The following is a 15183-nucleotide window of genomic DNA, read 5'->3' on the forward strand; positions in this document are numbered from 1 at the left end:
CAGAAGTTTGGGACAATAAGTTGTCCTCACTTAAAGGACATAATTCAGGTTCGCTCTCTTCAGCCCAGATCCCCTATGAACTCATACCTTTGCTCGCTTTCCTGTTTCCCTCTAGAGAAGCTGTGCTCTCTAGTTAATCCATATTTCTCTCTTCATCTCCCCTCACATCTTTGTAAGTTTCCCACTTCCGTTGTTCTCAGGCAACCAGGTGCTGCTAGTTCTAGAACTTGAGAGAAACAGAATCATTTCTCCAGTAGGTACAGTTCTATGGATGACATCCACATCATTCTGTGAATTGGTACTTGATTTCTCTTCATTGCCAATCAGTATTATTTTCCAGGGATAAACCACAAGTTTCTCCAGCCAGCTGGCTGCTTATGGATACCTCACCTGTCCCTTCAAATGCCTGGTGTCATCTATAAATATCTAGAACATCGGTGAGCTGAATTAACTTCTGGAGTCAGTAAAACTCCTGGAGGTGGTAAACATTGTCTTCTATTTTTGTTGTTGTTGTTGTTGTTTGTTTTATTTTTTAATTTTTATTAGTGAAACACCATGAGGTACAGTTGTAGACTTACAAATTTTTGTGCTTGGGTTTCAATTGTACAATGATCAAATACCCATCCCTCCACCAGTGCCCATTTCCCACCAACACGGATCCCAGTCTCCTTCCCACCCTCCATCCCCCCCAATCCCACCCTGCCTCTGTGGCAGGGCATACCCTTTTGTTCTCTTTCTCTCCTTTTGGGTGTTGTGGTTTGCAAAAGAGGCGTTGAGTGGCAATCATGTTTGGTCTATAGTCTACTTTCAGCAAGCTTCTCCCATCCTGGGAGGATCCTCCCAACACCCTTTTATTTGGTGCTCCCTTCTCTATCTGAGCTCCCTTTTTCCCTAGTATGTGTGGCTGGCCTCCAAGCCATGGAGCAAACCTCCTGGTACTAATCTTGGCCACTCTTGGGTGTTAGTCTCCTATTTTAAACAATGTCTTCTTGAAGTTTAAAACAATAAGAAATATCTTTGACTAATATTTGTGTATATGTATATGGCCCCATGAGTCAGAAAGGTCTTCAATGGAAAGGGCAGGTGGAGACCACATGGCCTGAAGGCAGAACTTTAAGTACACACACACACACACACACACACACACACACACACACACACACGAAGCTCAGGATTTGTTCAAGGAAGCAATGTTAGGAGGGAAATGTGAGGTGAAATAAAGAGGTGCAAGGTATTGTTCAGGCCCACGCCAGTGCAGTTCCCCAGCTGACATGTAGGTTGAGAGCCACACTCTGGCTGAGCCTGAGCCCCTGAGTGTCAGGCGGCTCCAGCTCCCCACCGTACACTATTCTGAGACTCAGCTGTGAGATGCTTAAAATAAAGCTAAAGTGCAGTGAAGTGTCTGCCTATATATATATATATATATATATATATATATATATATATATATATATAGTGTAAGAACTCATCAACATTCCACAGAAGGGGGTAAGCAGGGATGGCAGGCATTCCAGTTGTGCTTTCTCATTATAATGATTAGTCACAGCTTCACCTAGGCTCATTAGCCAAATCAGCTAAGAAATGTAATGTAAGTAATGTCTCACCCTGTCTTCTTTCTCCATAACTCATGCCTCATAATCCAGAGGAAATTTTTCCAAATTGGCATTAAAGACTGATTCAACATTTGGTGCTGGAGCTTCAAAAATGACCGTGTAATTTTATTTTACACATAGAAACTAGATAATATATACATATGTATATATCATATATATGTCAACTCACTCTGAGTGAGAGACTTTAGATTCAAATTTTATTTGTGAAAGTTTAGATATGAAACTTACTTATGAAAATTCAGATTCAAATATACAAGTCAAGGAGAATAACAAAAATACCCATGAAAGTTCACCAACAAATTCAAGTTCTCAAAATTTCAAGGTTACCAATGTGATCATTAATCATCTTAATCATTAACTCAAAGGTTATGTTTTCATAGTACTAAGTCTCCTTTTTAATTAATATTTGAGACAGAATAAACTGTAGAGAACACATTCAGAGGGGAATAAAATACAAGAAAAATGTTTAAAGTATTCTGCAAGGCATTTGACACAATTGACCATGTATGTGTGTGTGTGTGTGTGTGTGTATGTGTGCAGGAGTGTTGTGTGTTTTAACCTTACATCTCATTATGGATATGTAAGAAGTATTTTGAATATAGCACCAAGAAAGTGATTGAAAGAATAGATTTTGAGTCTTTCCAGTTGGGCTAGTAAATAAATAATATCCTAGCATACTGAGATCTCCATGACAGATGATAAAAGAATTGAGGAAAATACTTCGAGCCTCCTGGTCCGAAAGAGCTAGCTTAGGAGTAATCTAATCATTATAGTTCATAGAAATTAGCCTAATGATACACCAAAGACTCTATGCCTTTCGAAAGTTCAATTCACTTGCCATGTTTGTCTTGTCTTGCAAGTCTTTCCGTTTACCTCTAAACACACACTTCGGAGGAAATGGGAAATCTCTATGGTGCAAAGCAGAGATTCAGATTGGCAGATCATTCTCTTCATCATCCAAGCACAATTTACCTAGTACCCCAATGTTCCTGGCATGTTACCCTGGGTCCTTGGGGAGGAAAGGCATTGAAGAAAGTCCTATATCCACAGCAGTCCCTCCTCTAAGTTCTTACACTGACTGCTTCCCTCAGCAGACCGTTAGGTCTCCTCACCTCTTTCTTTGGGGGGTAGGGGGGTTGGAGGGGGGGAAGCACACACAGCAATGCTCAGGGGTCACACCTGGCTCTGTGCTCAGGAATCACATCTGGCAGTTCCCAAGGGTGACTCAAGATTAAATCCTGGTCAGCCATATGCAAGGCAAACACCCTACCCACTGTAGTATCTCTCTGGTCCCTTTCGCCTCTCTTTTTGCTGAGCACAAAGGGCCCAGGCCTGTTCTTCCTTGCTTGCCAAAACAACCTGGGAGGTATTTTTCTTTCTCAGTTTACAGACAAAGAAACAGATATAGAGAAATCAGGGTGCCAGCCATTTCCCTGATAAGGCCAACAGTTTCCGTCCTAAAATTATTTTTTAAAAAATTGAATCACCATGAGATACAGTTACAAAACCTTCATGTTTGAGTTTCATACAATGATCTAACACCTATCCCTTCTTCACCAGTGCACATTTTCTACCACCAATGTCCCCAGTATCCCCTCCCTTCCCATCCCTCCCCCTGCCTCTATGGCAGACAATTTCCCCTATACTCTCTCTCTACTTTTGGGCATTTATGGTTTGCAATATAGATACTGAGAGGCTATCACATTTGTTCCTTTATCTACTTTCAGCACACATCTCCCATCCTGAATGATTCTTCCAAACATCATTGACTTAGTGATCCCTTTTCTATTCTATTCTAGCTGCCTTCTCCCCCGGCTCATGAGACAGGCCTCCAATTATGGGGCGATACTCCTTGCCCTTGTGTCTACTGTCTTTGGGTGTCAGTCTCATCACTGTATCATTGTATCACTGTCATCCTGTTGTTCACCGATTTCCTCGAGCAGGCACCGGTAATGTCTCCATTCGTCCTTGATCACTTGATCACTTGACTTCCTGTTAATCATCGATATGCTCGAGCGGGTGCCAGTAACGACTCCATTTGTCCCTGTCACGTGCTAGTGTAGCCCAATGGCGTCTGTTCGTTCAGGAACATGAAGAGCCTCAAACCAATCGTTCATGATCTTGATGAAGAAGTCTGACCATCTGGTAAGTGGGCAGCTACACGGTCTTTTGACATCCCGTGGAATCCAGTCGGTAACAGCTCTAGTCCAGCGGTCATCTTTAAATCTCATTACGTGACCAGTCCATCTGATTTTTGACACCTTGGTAAACGAGACAGCGTCCCTGATTCTTGATCGTCAACGGATGTCGGAACTCCGGATTCTTTCTCTCATTTGAGTGAAACATGATATTCCAAGCATAACTCTTTCAATTCCTTTTTGGGAGACCCGAATAGCGTTCTCATCCTGTTTGCGTAGGGCCCAGGTCTCTGAGGCATATGTTAATGCAGGAAGAACACTGGAATCAAAGAGATGTGCCCGGAGCCGGATTCTTCGTCCTCTTAGCTATTTCTTCAACGCTCTTGAAGGCGTTCCAAGCCACTCTCTTCCTCCTGCACAGCTCGGGTGCCAGGTCATTTGTCATGTTGACTTCTCGACCTAGGTACACATAGCTGTTGCATTCGGAGATGGTCGTTCCATTGAGAGCAAATGGGGCGTCAGGAACGAGGCTGTTTCTCATAAACATTGTCTTCATAAGATTCAGCTGTAGACTGACCTTTCCACACTCATGATCGAAATCGGCCAGCATTTGTGCCGCTTGGCTGATGTTTGGTGTTATTAAGACAATGTCATCAGCAAAGCGGAGGTGGTGTAGTTGCCGACCATCTATCTTCACTCCTATTCCTTCCCATTCCAGTCGTCGCATGATGTCTCGAGGGTGGCACTGAAGAGTTTCAGTGAAATGGTATCACCCTGCCGAACCCCTCTCTTGACATCAATGATTACTTCTTTGTAGAATGGTGCTCCTGGTAGTGAATCCGCAATACAGCTCACAGAGGATCTTGATGTATTGAGCTTGAGTGCCCTGATTGGCTAGGGCTTCGATGACCGCTTCTGTCTCAACAGAATCAAAGGCCTTCTTTACATCAATGAACGTTAGACAGAGCGGCATCTTGAACTCCCAAGAAACCTCAATGAGCTTGGTTATCGTGTGGATATGGACTGTACTATTGTTCAAGAAGGGAGACATCCATGACATTGGCAACTATCGCCCGATCTGCCTATTGTCTGTCATCTACAAGTTGTTCACCCGAGACATCCTAAATAGGATTGGCAGAACACTAGTTGAAGGACAACCATGCGAGCAAGCCGGGTTCCGCAAAGGATTCAGAACCATTGACCATATCCATTTGTCCTAGCCCTGAGATTTTAGCAAGTGCCACATTGGAGGCTCATTCAGGGTCAGGGGAATGAGACCAATCATTGTTACTGGGTTTTGGCATATCAAATACACCATGGGGAGCTTGCCAGACTCTGCCATGCGGGCAGGATACACTCGGTACCCTGTCGGGTTCTCCAAGAGTGAGAAATAGACAATAAGAGGTTTTCCGGGAACTGCGTTTTATAGTCCCTGGGTCTTGGCCGTTGATGGGATAATAGATGGGATAATACGGTGCCAGGGGCAGTTGGTGGGTGTAATGCCTAGCTACAGGAAGATGGGTGATCTGGATGGAAGAGGCCCAGTCCCAATCCAAGCAGGCCTGGAGATCTCAGCCCTGAGTCCCGCTTACCTGGGTACCTCTGCCGGTTCCTTCATGCTGAGGCTCATCCAAACATGTGGAGAGTGGTCTTAAGCATGGTTGTGGCTGGATCTGGAGGTATTCAGCTGCCATGGCTCTGCTCAGGGTGGGGAGGGAAATGGCCAAGACCCAGGGACTATAAAACCCAGCTCCCAGAAGAGAACAGCACAGAGTCTCCTGCCCCCGTGACTGGCTCTCCTCACCGGGGCCCCTTGGAGGGGGGCTGGTTGAGTTTACCTCCCCGCCCCATCAGTCTCATATGTTATTTTATAAAATTACTATTTTATGGGCTGGAGCGATAGCACAGCGGGTAGGGCATTTGCCTTGCACGCGGCCCACATGGCCAAGTCAGGTTCATTTCTCCACCCCTCTCGGAGAGTCTAGCAAACTACCTAGAGAATCTCGCCCACACAGCAAAGCCTGGCGAGCTACCCGTGACATATTCGATATGCCAAATGCAGTAACAACAAAGTCTCTCAATGGAGATGTTACTGGTGCCCGCTCGAGCAAATCGATGAACAACGGGAGGACAGTGACAGTGACAGTGACTATTTTGTACCATAAGGCGATGCTGTATCTCCCATTTGGGTGATATCTCTGAACATTCTTTATTCCTAACATATCCAAGGTGCTGATTTTTTCAGAATCTGACATTGCCTCTTCACTTTACACTGTTCGGGGCCAGGTAAGCCACACACAGCAGAGGGAAGGAGGGCCTTGGAGCATCCCCAGTCCAGGGAAAGACCTATATTAAGTGGGGCCACTCCTTTACGTGGTACAAGGATCCAACTCATCTTTACTTTGACAAAGAAGGGAACAGAGGACAGACAAACACTGACTTCTCTGCTTTTCCTCCCTGTCACAGCCCCACATGGGCAAACAGAGAGAAAGTCCTGGCTACTTCTCTGTGGAAGTAGTACAGTTCTGAGTCTGGGGCAAACTCATACCGTGATCATCAAGGTCCCTTCTGGCATCCTCGACAGCAGGTTCTGGTGTGTCAAAGTTCAGGGAAGACATGAGCTGAGATTCTGGCAGGTTCTCTGAAGTCAGATCATCAGATTCCTTGTGGGAGGTAAAGGAAGAGGTGGTGATAGGCTACAAAAGGAAATGGCACCACCACAGATGAACCAATGTTCTGGTTGACAAGACCATTTGGAATGCGCCTACCTGCTCCTGTGTGAAAGAGGAAAACATTTTCAAATTCCCAGAAGGCAGCTTGGGATCAGAGAAAGTTGAATTGACTGGACAGGTGACTGGGGGCGAGGGGGTGGGCAGCGTCTGCCCCAGTCCCAGTTTCGGGGCCAGGATGAGAGTGGGCAGGTAGGACACTGGGGTGTAGTCTCATGGGAGAGGCTCATTTGCTAGCTCAACACACAGCCAGGTCAAAGAGCTTCTCCTCTCAGAGGGTGAGGGGCGGGGGTTCACTCATCACCCCTTTATCTATTCCTGTTCAGCTTCTTCGCCTCAAAATCACTGATGCTGGCTTGGAAGACACACAAGTTCACTTCTAGATTTTAAGGTTTTGTGACTTTATGACTTCTTCGTTTTTTTATTTATTTTGCTTTTTGCTTTTTGGGTCACACCCAGCGATGCACAGAGCTTACTCCTGGCTCTGCACTCAGGAATTACTCCTGGCAGTGCTCAGGAGACCATATGGGATGCTGGTAATTGAACCCAGGTCGGCCACATGCACTATCACTCCACTGTGCTATCACTCCAGGCTGAGTTTTATGACTTCTAAGTTCCTAAAAGGAAGGGATGTCGGAGGTCATGTGAAAGAATTCACATTTCAAAACAACCAAAGTAAAATTTCTCATGTATATCATCAGCAATCTCAAGAAATCACTTTGCCTTTTGCTCGGGTTTCTGTGTACGTGTGTGTATGCTGGCAACACCGAGCTTATGCTGAATTAATCTGCTTCCCTTGATAAGTGGCTTTCATGGAGACATACTCCAAGAATATCTTTTCATGGAAAACACAGTTCAGACTAATCTTAGTGAACAAATTAAACAAAGCTGTACCATGCTATGCGGATTGTGAAATACTCATAAAAGATGCTGAAGGATCCAAATTTTTATGCTGTACAATAATAGTTGCGGGAGGCGAAATTGGCTCCAATTTTTCAAGGGAGCACAAATAGGGCTCTGAGAACAAAGAAGAGAGACTGCAGGAAATGTCTTTATACTGACTTCAGAAGTTACTTGAAAATCAGTATTTGGGGACCCCGATTACCTTTGACTGGTTGAGGTTCTTAGTGGCAAGAACAGAGAGAATTGCTATAATTGTGTTTCTTAGAAAGAGAAGGCCTTGACCGGATCTTTGATCTCAAAACCATTTCATGCCTGGAGCCCTGATCGGATTCATTTCTCACAGAAACCCTATTTGGGGCCCATCCCTCCTACGTACTCCCTCAGAGAAAAGAACTGACCAGGCTTCTCTATGTATCATGTCATCTGGCTGCTCTTCAGTTGCCACCCTTTGAAGAAGCAGGGCCTCGAGTGATTCTGCTACGCTTCAAGTTTGCAAAGCCAAATCCAGTCTGGCAGAAAATATCTCTCAAAGGAAAGGTCCCTTCAGTTCAGGTCAAAAAATATATAAATAAACCCAGCCTCTCTCTACTGAATGCCTCAAAAAAACAAAAATTAGAATCTGATTAAGAAGTGACAGGATGGGCCTCTTCTCTCACCTAATTCTGACTCCATCTCCTACAACTGAACAGTTATTGGAATATAAAGTGTTTTTATCAGCTGGGCAGGAAAGCAGGAGCAAGGAAAAGGGAACTGAGCTCCAGGGAGGTGAGTGAGGGATTATGCCGGAAGAGAGAGAGAGAGAGAGAGAGAGAGAGAGAGAGAGAGAGAGAGAGAGAGAGTGTATGTGAACAAAGGCAGGACCGGTTTCCTCGTCTTTCCTGTTCTCTGGGGTTGGCAGGTTTTCCCACTAGCTTCTTGTCCCTCTGATGAGTCCAATTTTTTCTTATCCTTTTTTTTAAATCCATTTTCAACTCAATGAGGCCCTTCCTTGAGAAGTCTATGGAGTTCCCAGTTCTATGTTTCCTACCCCTTGTTCTCTAAGGCCATTAAAGCTCCCTTATGCACGTCTGTGGATTTTAGACACTTGCCTTGCCTCTGCTAGGCCTCATCTTTTCAGCCTTTCCCTGGGGCTGACAGGAAAACTCTGCATCTTCCTGGGGCTCCTTTCTTTCTGTTCCCATCAAACACTTCTTTTCCTACGAGAAAAGTTTGTTGATGAACAGTTTGGTCCACCCATGGTGAACTGCTGTACGATTTCTGTCCATCACTAATCTGAGGGGGTCCTGGACCTCAGAGGCTCAGGCACACCAGATCAAGCAGCACGTGCTGAATTTTAGCAAGACCAAAGCTGCATGTGGGCACCTCCTGAAATCAGAGGCTAGATGTCCCAAGGGTATGAAGGAAGATGAGGTGAAAGGTGAAGCAAAGAGGACAAAGGTTTTACCTCTTCAGGAGGCGTTTGAAAGAGAGGTATAGAAGGATGGACCAGGTTGATGCCATTCTAGAAGGTGGGCCTGGAGGAGGGACACTATTATCAAAAGCCATGTGCGTGTCTAGGCCCCTTCACTACACAAATCTATTGAATGCGCTTCTGGGAAGCTCAGGGCCAACTGCCTGTGAAAGAGCAAAGAATCTGTGAAATCCCCCTGAATGCCACCGCCGTCCCCCCAGAGGGCTAGAGGTAAGGCACTTGCTTTGCATATATGGTCCCCTGATCACTGCCAGGGGTGACTCCTGAGCACAGAGTCAGGAAGAGCCTCTGAGCATCTTCAGGTATGATATATATATATGTATATGTATATGCATATAGTAGGAAAAGGGGCGAGAAAAAGGGCCAGGAAGAGCGTGGCAGGCACTACGGACAGCAGGAGCTGAGATTTCATAAGATGGTTTGTGAAATCATTTTTTCCATCTGTGTTGGGCCCAAATCAGGGGACCTGATTTGGTTTCTGTGTTTTAGGGGATAATACATAAGAATATAAAAATTTCCTGATGGCAGGGAAGTCTGATTCCTGTATTCAGTTTATGAGGCCAATTTCCGTGTGTGTGTGTGTGTGTGTGTGTGTGTGTGTGTGTGTGTGTAAGTGTGAAGCAAGGTATTTTTTATTGAATACAACTTGTTTAAAAAGATGTGAGGGGAGAGAAAGAGAGTAAATACATGTTGGAAAGAGAACATGGGCTTCTTTAGAGTGGAAAAAGCAAGCAAAGATACAGAGGGACAAACAAGAGTATTCAAAAGAGGGCATGGGATAAGTCACCCATGCCCATTTTTGTGAGGGGCATCTGGTTCCTATCCCTGTTCTTTGTTCTTTCCCATCTCAGGGAAGCCTGATTCCAGGTCCTCCTGTTATTGAATCATGGACTAAATCACTCTGACCTGTCTGCAGACTACATCACCTCATCATGGGGAATGCTGTCCTCTTCTGGTGCCCAGCCACAAGGGTAGACTATTCCCCAGCCCAGGGATGAAGCTGCATAAAAAATGTAGCTGGAACCTGGGTCACTTGAGAGACTTGGTAGATGACTCTGCCAGACCAGCACTGGTGCTAAATAACTTCAGTTTTTTATCTTGTTCCTTTATTTGTCTTTGTCTCTGTCCCTGGCATAGACTTCTTCAACACTGAAATGCTTCCTGCTCCACGGTTTCTGATGTGCGCTAAATTGTGAGGGATCCTCCAAGGACCCCAAGTCTACCGTGGGGTGGGGTGCTAGGGATGTGCACAGAGCTGTTATCACTGCAATCAGATCAGAGATGAAAAGGAAAACTAAAGTGGCTACTTTGAAGGGTCAGAGAGTCGGGCAAGAGTCAAGTAAATTGATCGGACACTAATAATTAAGAGGCTCCATAAAACAACATTCATATGGTAATCCCAAGAATAAATAGTTACTTAGGTTTTATAAAATAAAATATTAGTGCATCTGTATTTCCCCATTTCAAATCTTAGTGAGGGCAATCCTTAGAAGCAGGTGTCCACAAGCACTCTGATCTACCCACTGAATCAATGAGTCATTTACATAGGTTAGCAGACAACTCTTTTTCTAACTAGCATTTTATTTTCTTTATTTGGAGGGAGGGGATTTGGACAGCATTGTGGCTGTGCTCAGGAGACCATACATAGCATCTAGATGGAACTGGGGATCAGCAATGCATGAGGTCAGCGCCTTGAGCCCTAGACTCTCTGCAACGCCCCTCCCCGGCCACCCCCAGAATTCTTATCATTGAACTGAACTATGGGAATCTGAAGTTCTCAGCCCCAGAGGAAAGGTAGCTAAAAGATCTAGAAAGACAACCCTTTCTCACAAGTTGCCTGGTGTAGGTAAAAGGGGCTCTGTGCTGGGAAGGTCTTAGGGTGTCCAGAGTCCCCTCCAATGAGGGTCTCTCAGAGTGCTCCCCCACCCATTTCTGCCAGCTCTTCCTTTCTCTACTTTCCAGGTTCCCTGCTAGTTAAGTGCCCCCCCCCGGGAGAGGGGGTGGACGTGATTGCTAGTTCCCCCAGGATGGCTGCCCAAGGGCCCACCAGAGGGAGAGTATGAAGGTCAGAAGCAGCCAGGCCTCCTGTCAGCCCCCTGTCTGCCTTTCTGACCCAAAGGCTTGCTGCCACTGAATAATGGAGGAAGGTGGATTACCTCTCCGCGGGAGGCAGAAAACAAGGGTTCCTGGGATCAGGAACTGAGTCAGGCTGGACAGAGGCCCTGCTGGGGGCGCCTGCATGGTCCAGAGTCTGGAGCTTCTGCTTACTAACCTGCTGTCCCCATAGCAGCCTGGTTCTTGGTTCTTCCTGCAAAAGGCAGTGCTTTCTGGGAGGCAGAGCTAAGCACAGAATGAGCTACCAGAACATAGTATAGCATAGTTTTTCATAAAAATGACTGAAGAAGGGGGGAAAGGGGAAAGAGGGGGAAGAAGAGGTAGAGGAGGAGAGGAGGAGGAGAGTAGAGAGAGGATAGAGGGAGAAAGAGAAAGGAGGAAGGGGAGGGGACAGGAGAGGAGGAGAGAAGAGAAGGAGGAAGGAGAAAATGAGGGAAGGGGAGAAGAGAAGAGGGGAGGGGAGAATAGAAGAATGGGAGGGGAGAGGAAGGGAGAGGAGGGGAAGAGAGGAGAGGGGAGGGAAAGATAAGGGAGGGGAGGGAAAAAGAAGGGAGGAGAGGGGAGGGGAGGGGAATCCTTTCTCAGTGGCTCTACCAGAAGAGTTAGGTTGCTGCTGGTGTCTACTGTTCAAATGGGATCCTGAAGAAAGGTGACCCTGAGTCTCCAAGTGCACACCTGGGCCCGTGGAGCTCAGTTTGATTAATAGAGAAAATGGTATTTGCTATCCAGGTGCTTAGGACACTGAGGACATGCCTTTGGGTTTCATCTGATGTGAACATACAATCTTTTCCTATTACTGGACAGCTATGCTAATTCTTCAACATTTGACTGTGCATATTAACACAGTGCACAATGACATATATGAGAGATATGAAGTAATGAAAATATAACATTTAAGAAATTATGACAAAAAGAAAACAAAGAACTCATAAAGTAAAATATCAATACAACTGAAATTTAGAAGTAGACACACCCACAGCCCAGATGTCCTCATACACTACAGGATCTCATCATTCGAAGAGTGAATCAAGAAATCTGTATCTGAGTATACTCACTTTGAATTAGAGTAAATAATGTCAACTTATGATGTAAGAGAAATCCCAGTATATCCTCTCTGAAATTGGTAACATTTGGTTCAGATGCATTGTTTCACTACTAAGTCTCTTTATCTACATAACTGGCCCCATCAGTCTCGAGATTTCGAAGCAAGGAAAGATTGGCTTTCAAATTACAATGATGAGAGGAACTTACATGGAATATATCGACATTCAGCTGCTTAAAATTCCGCAACCTCATTTCTTGCATCCGTTTGTTATTTTCCTCATATTTTTCTTCCACAAGTTTTCTGCAAATTGAAAGAGGATGTAGAAAACTTCCTGATATTGGCTAAAATCATTTCCGTGTTTTGCAGAGAGAAAGAATATAGTATAACAAATGGTCACTGTCACTGTCCTCCCGTTGTTCATCGATTTGCTCGAGCGGGTCCAGTAACATCTCCATTGGAGACTTTGTTGTTACTGTGTTTGGCATATTGAACACATCACAGGTAGCTTGCCTGGCTCTGCCGTGCGGGCAAGATACTCTCGGTAGCTTGCCGGGCTCTCAGAGAGGGGTGGAGGAATCGAACTCGGGTCGGCCATGCTGGCTAAGATCAAGTGTAGTATAACAAAGCTTTTTTAAGCTTTTTTTTTTTTAAGCTTTTTTTTTGGCTTTTTGGGCCACACCTGGCGATGCACAGGGGTTACTCCTGGCTCTGCACTCAGGAATTACTCCTGATGGTAGCTCAGGGAACCATATGGGATGCTGGGAATCAAACCTGGGTCGGCCGTGTGCAAGGCAAACGGCCTACTCGCTGGGCTCTCGCTTCAGCCCCCAAGCTTATTTTTTTTTTAAGCTTAATTACACAGGACTGGAGCGATAGCCCAGCGGGTAGGGTGTTTTGCCTTGCATGCGACCAACCTGGCAGACCCGGGATCAATTCCTCCACTTCTCTTAGAGAGTCTGGCAAGCTACCGAGAGTATCTCGCCCGCACAGCAAAGCCTGGCAAGTGACCTGTTATGTATTCAATACGCCAAACACAGTAACAACAAGTCTCAAAAACGAGAAGTTACTGGGCCCGCTCAAGCTAATCAATGAACAATGGGAGGACAATACAGTGCTATATTATATATATATATATATATGTGTGTGTGTGTGTGTGTGTGTGTGTGTGTGTGTGTGTGTATGTGCCTGTCTATCAATTTTTGGACTTTGGTATTTCTTGCTCCTTCCACATGGTCCTGTACACAAAGAAATAGACATACACACACACACACACACACACACACACACACACACTGAGTAATATTTTATCAAAGTTTGGTCACTGGCCAATTATGTCTGATTTATTTGGGACACTCATTTGTTTTCTTTTGAGGCCTCACCAGGAGTGCTCAGGCGTCACTCCCTGCTCAGTGCTTGAGGGTCACTTCAGGTACTTAGGGATCAATTCTGGGCTTCCTGCATGCAAAATATCTCCTCCTGCCCAACAAGCTATCTTTCTGGCTCCTGAGATACTCATTTCAAACACAAAATAGAGAATTTTTTTTTTTGGTTTTTGGGTCACACCCAGCAATACTCAGGGGTTACTCCAGGCTCTGCATTCAGTAAGTACTCCTGGCGGTGCTCAGGGGACCATATGGGATGCCGGGGGCTCAATCTAGGTTAGCTGCATGCAAGGCCAATGTCCTACAGCTGTGCTATCACTCTGGCCCTCAATATTGCATCTTAATGGTCAAGGTGAGAATGATAAGAAGGCAACTTTAAGAAGGCATGTTCTGAGTGTAGGAACACACTTTGAGTGGGAATTCTTCAGCTTGGAAAGAATCTGAGCCTGGACCACATTTTCCAGTCACTGGTTATCCAGTCCCTGAAATCTCTTTGTTTTAGCCATTCTGACGCAGATTTTTATCATCTAAGTAAAAAATAAATAAGCTTAATTTGTTATACCACATTCTTTCTCTCTAAAGAGCAAAAGAATGTAGTATAACAAAAAATAAATTTTTAAAAAAGCTTAATTTGTTATACTATATAGCAGTAGGGTGTTAGCCTTGTGAGCGGCCTGCTTGGCTGAGCCAGGTTCGATTTCTCTGCCCCTCTCAGAGAGCCCGGTAAGCTACCAAGAATATCTCGCCTGCACAGCAAAGCCTGGCAAGCTACCCGTGACGTATCAATATGCTAAACACAGTAACAAGAAGTCTCACAGTGGCGATGTTATTGGGCCCTCTCGAGCAAATCGATGAACAACGGGAGGACAGTGCTACAGTGCTACAGTGCAGGTAGGTGTGATCCATGCGTCAATAAAGGCTGTTGGGAAGCCAGGCCAAAGGCTCCCCTCCAGATTCAGAGCTGTGTAGGGCAGTATCCGCTGATTCTCTTACAGGCTCACAAGAGGTTACACTTAAGTTATGCAAGCTCCTTATCCAAACCAAGAACTCCTACTGTGCTGCAGTGGGCAGTACCAACCCCCACGTCGCCTGTCCTGTAGCAACCAGGCTGTGGAATGCTCAGCACAGAGGTAGCTGTTTTCTGGATGAATAATCCCATAAAGAAAACAGAAATTCATTTAAAATAATTTATGGAAAGGACTGAGAGACTTATTGTGGAGGGGAATGTTTTTTTGGATATATTTTTATTTCCATTTTTCCAAGAGTTAGATTAGTGGTCCTCCTATTAAACTAGAAGAAAGAGTTGCATTCTTGTGGTTACTTGTGTGCTAATTTATAGTTAGAATTTCTGACAATCCCCAAACATCCCTAGAGACAAATTTTCTGTCTAGAAAATATGTGTGTAATAAACCTTCTGACAATAGAGCCATTTGTGAGCCTAAATCCACGGTTACTCTTAAATCCTAGACAGAACCATCAAAACCAATGCTAGCATAATTCATTCATACAGACTTTATTTAAAAGCCATTGCCTCTAAACAGAAAACATAGTAAACGTCGTAGGGAAGATCTATGACTTTCTTTTAAGAATAAAAGACCTGTAATTTGAAAAATAAATTGTAATGCACTTGCAAGTTGCAAAATTGCCTTTTTAATTGGTGCTTGTCAGAGATTTCATTTTCTTTTTTATTCTCCACCAGTGACATGAACCAAGGTACTCTGAAACAGCACTGTTTCTGAGAAGCTAGAAATAAACTGGGACCTGTGAGCTGCTATAATCGCTCAAGC

At 44.8% G+C, this 15183-nt stretch overlaps 1 protein-coding gene across 3 annotated transcripts in view; it reads right to left on the reverse strand.

Annotated features, from left to right (window-relative positions):
* The window catches only part of NEK11 (NIMA related kinase 11), a 237654-nt gene that overhangs the window by 103382 nt on the left and 119089 nt on the right, over positions 1–15183 (reverse strand). For all 3 annotated transcript variants that reach the window (XM_056129480.1, XM_056129479.1, XM_056129478.1), the window contains 2 exons: positions 12221–12314; positions 6300–6414 (listed from right to left, as the gene is read on the reverse strand). In XM_056129480.1, the coding sequence (XP_055985455.1) occupies positions 6300–6414; positions 12221–12314 (209 nt within the window). The remainder of the gene's footprint in view (positions 1–6299; positions 6415–12220; positions 12315–15183) is intronic.

Source organism: Sorex fumeus, unplaced genomic scaffold (assembly GCF_029834395.1).
Source record: "Sorex fumeus unplaced genomic scaffold, SorFum_2.1 ptg000072l, whole genome shotgun sequence".
Taxonomy (NCBI): Eukaryota; Metazoa; Chordata; class Mammalia; order Eulipotyphla; family Soricidae; genus Sorex; species Sorex fumeus.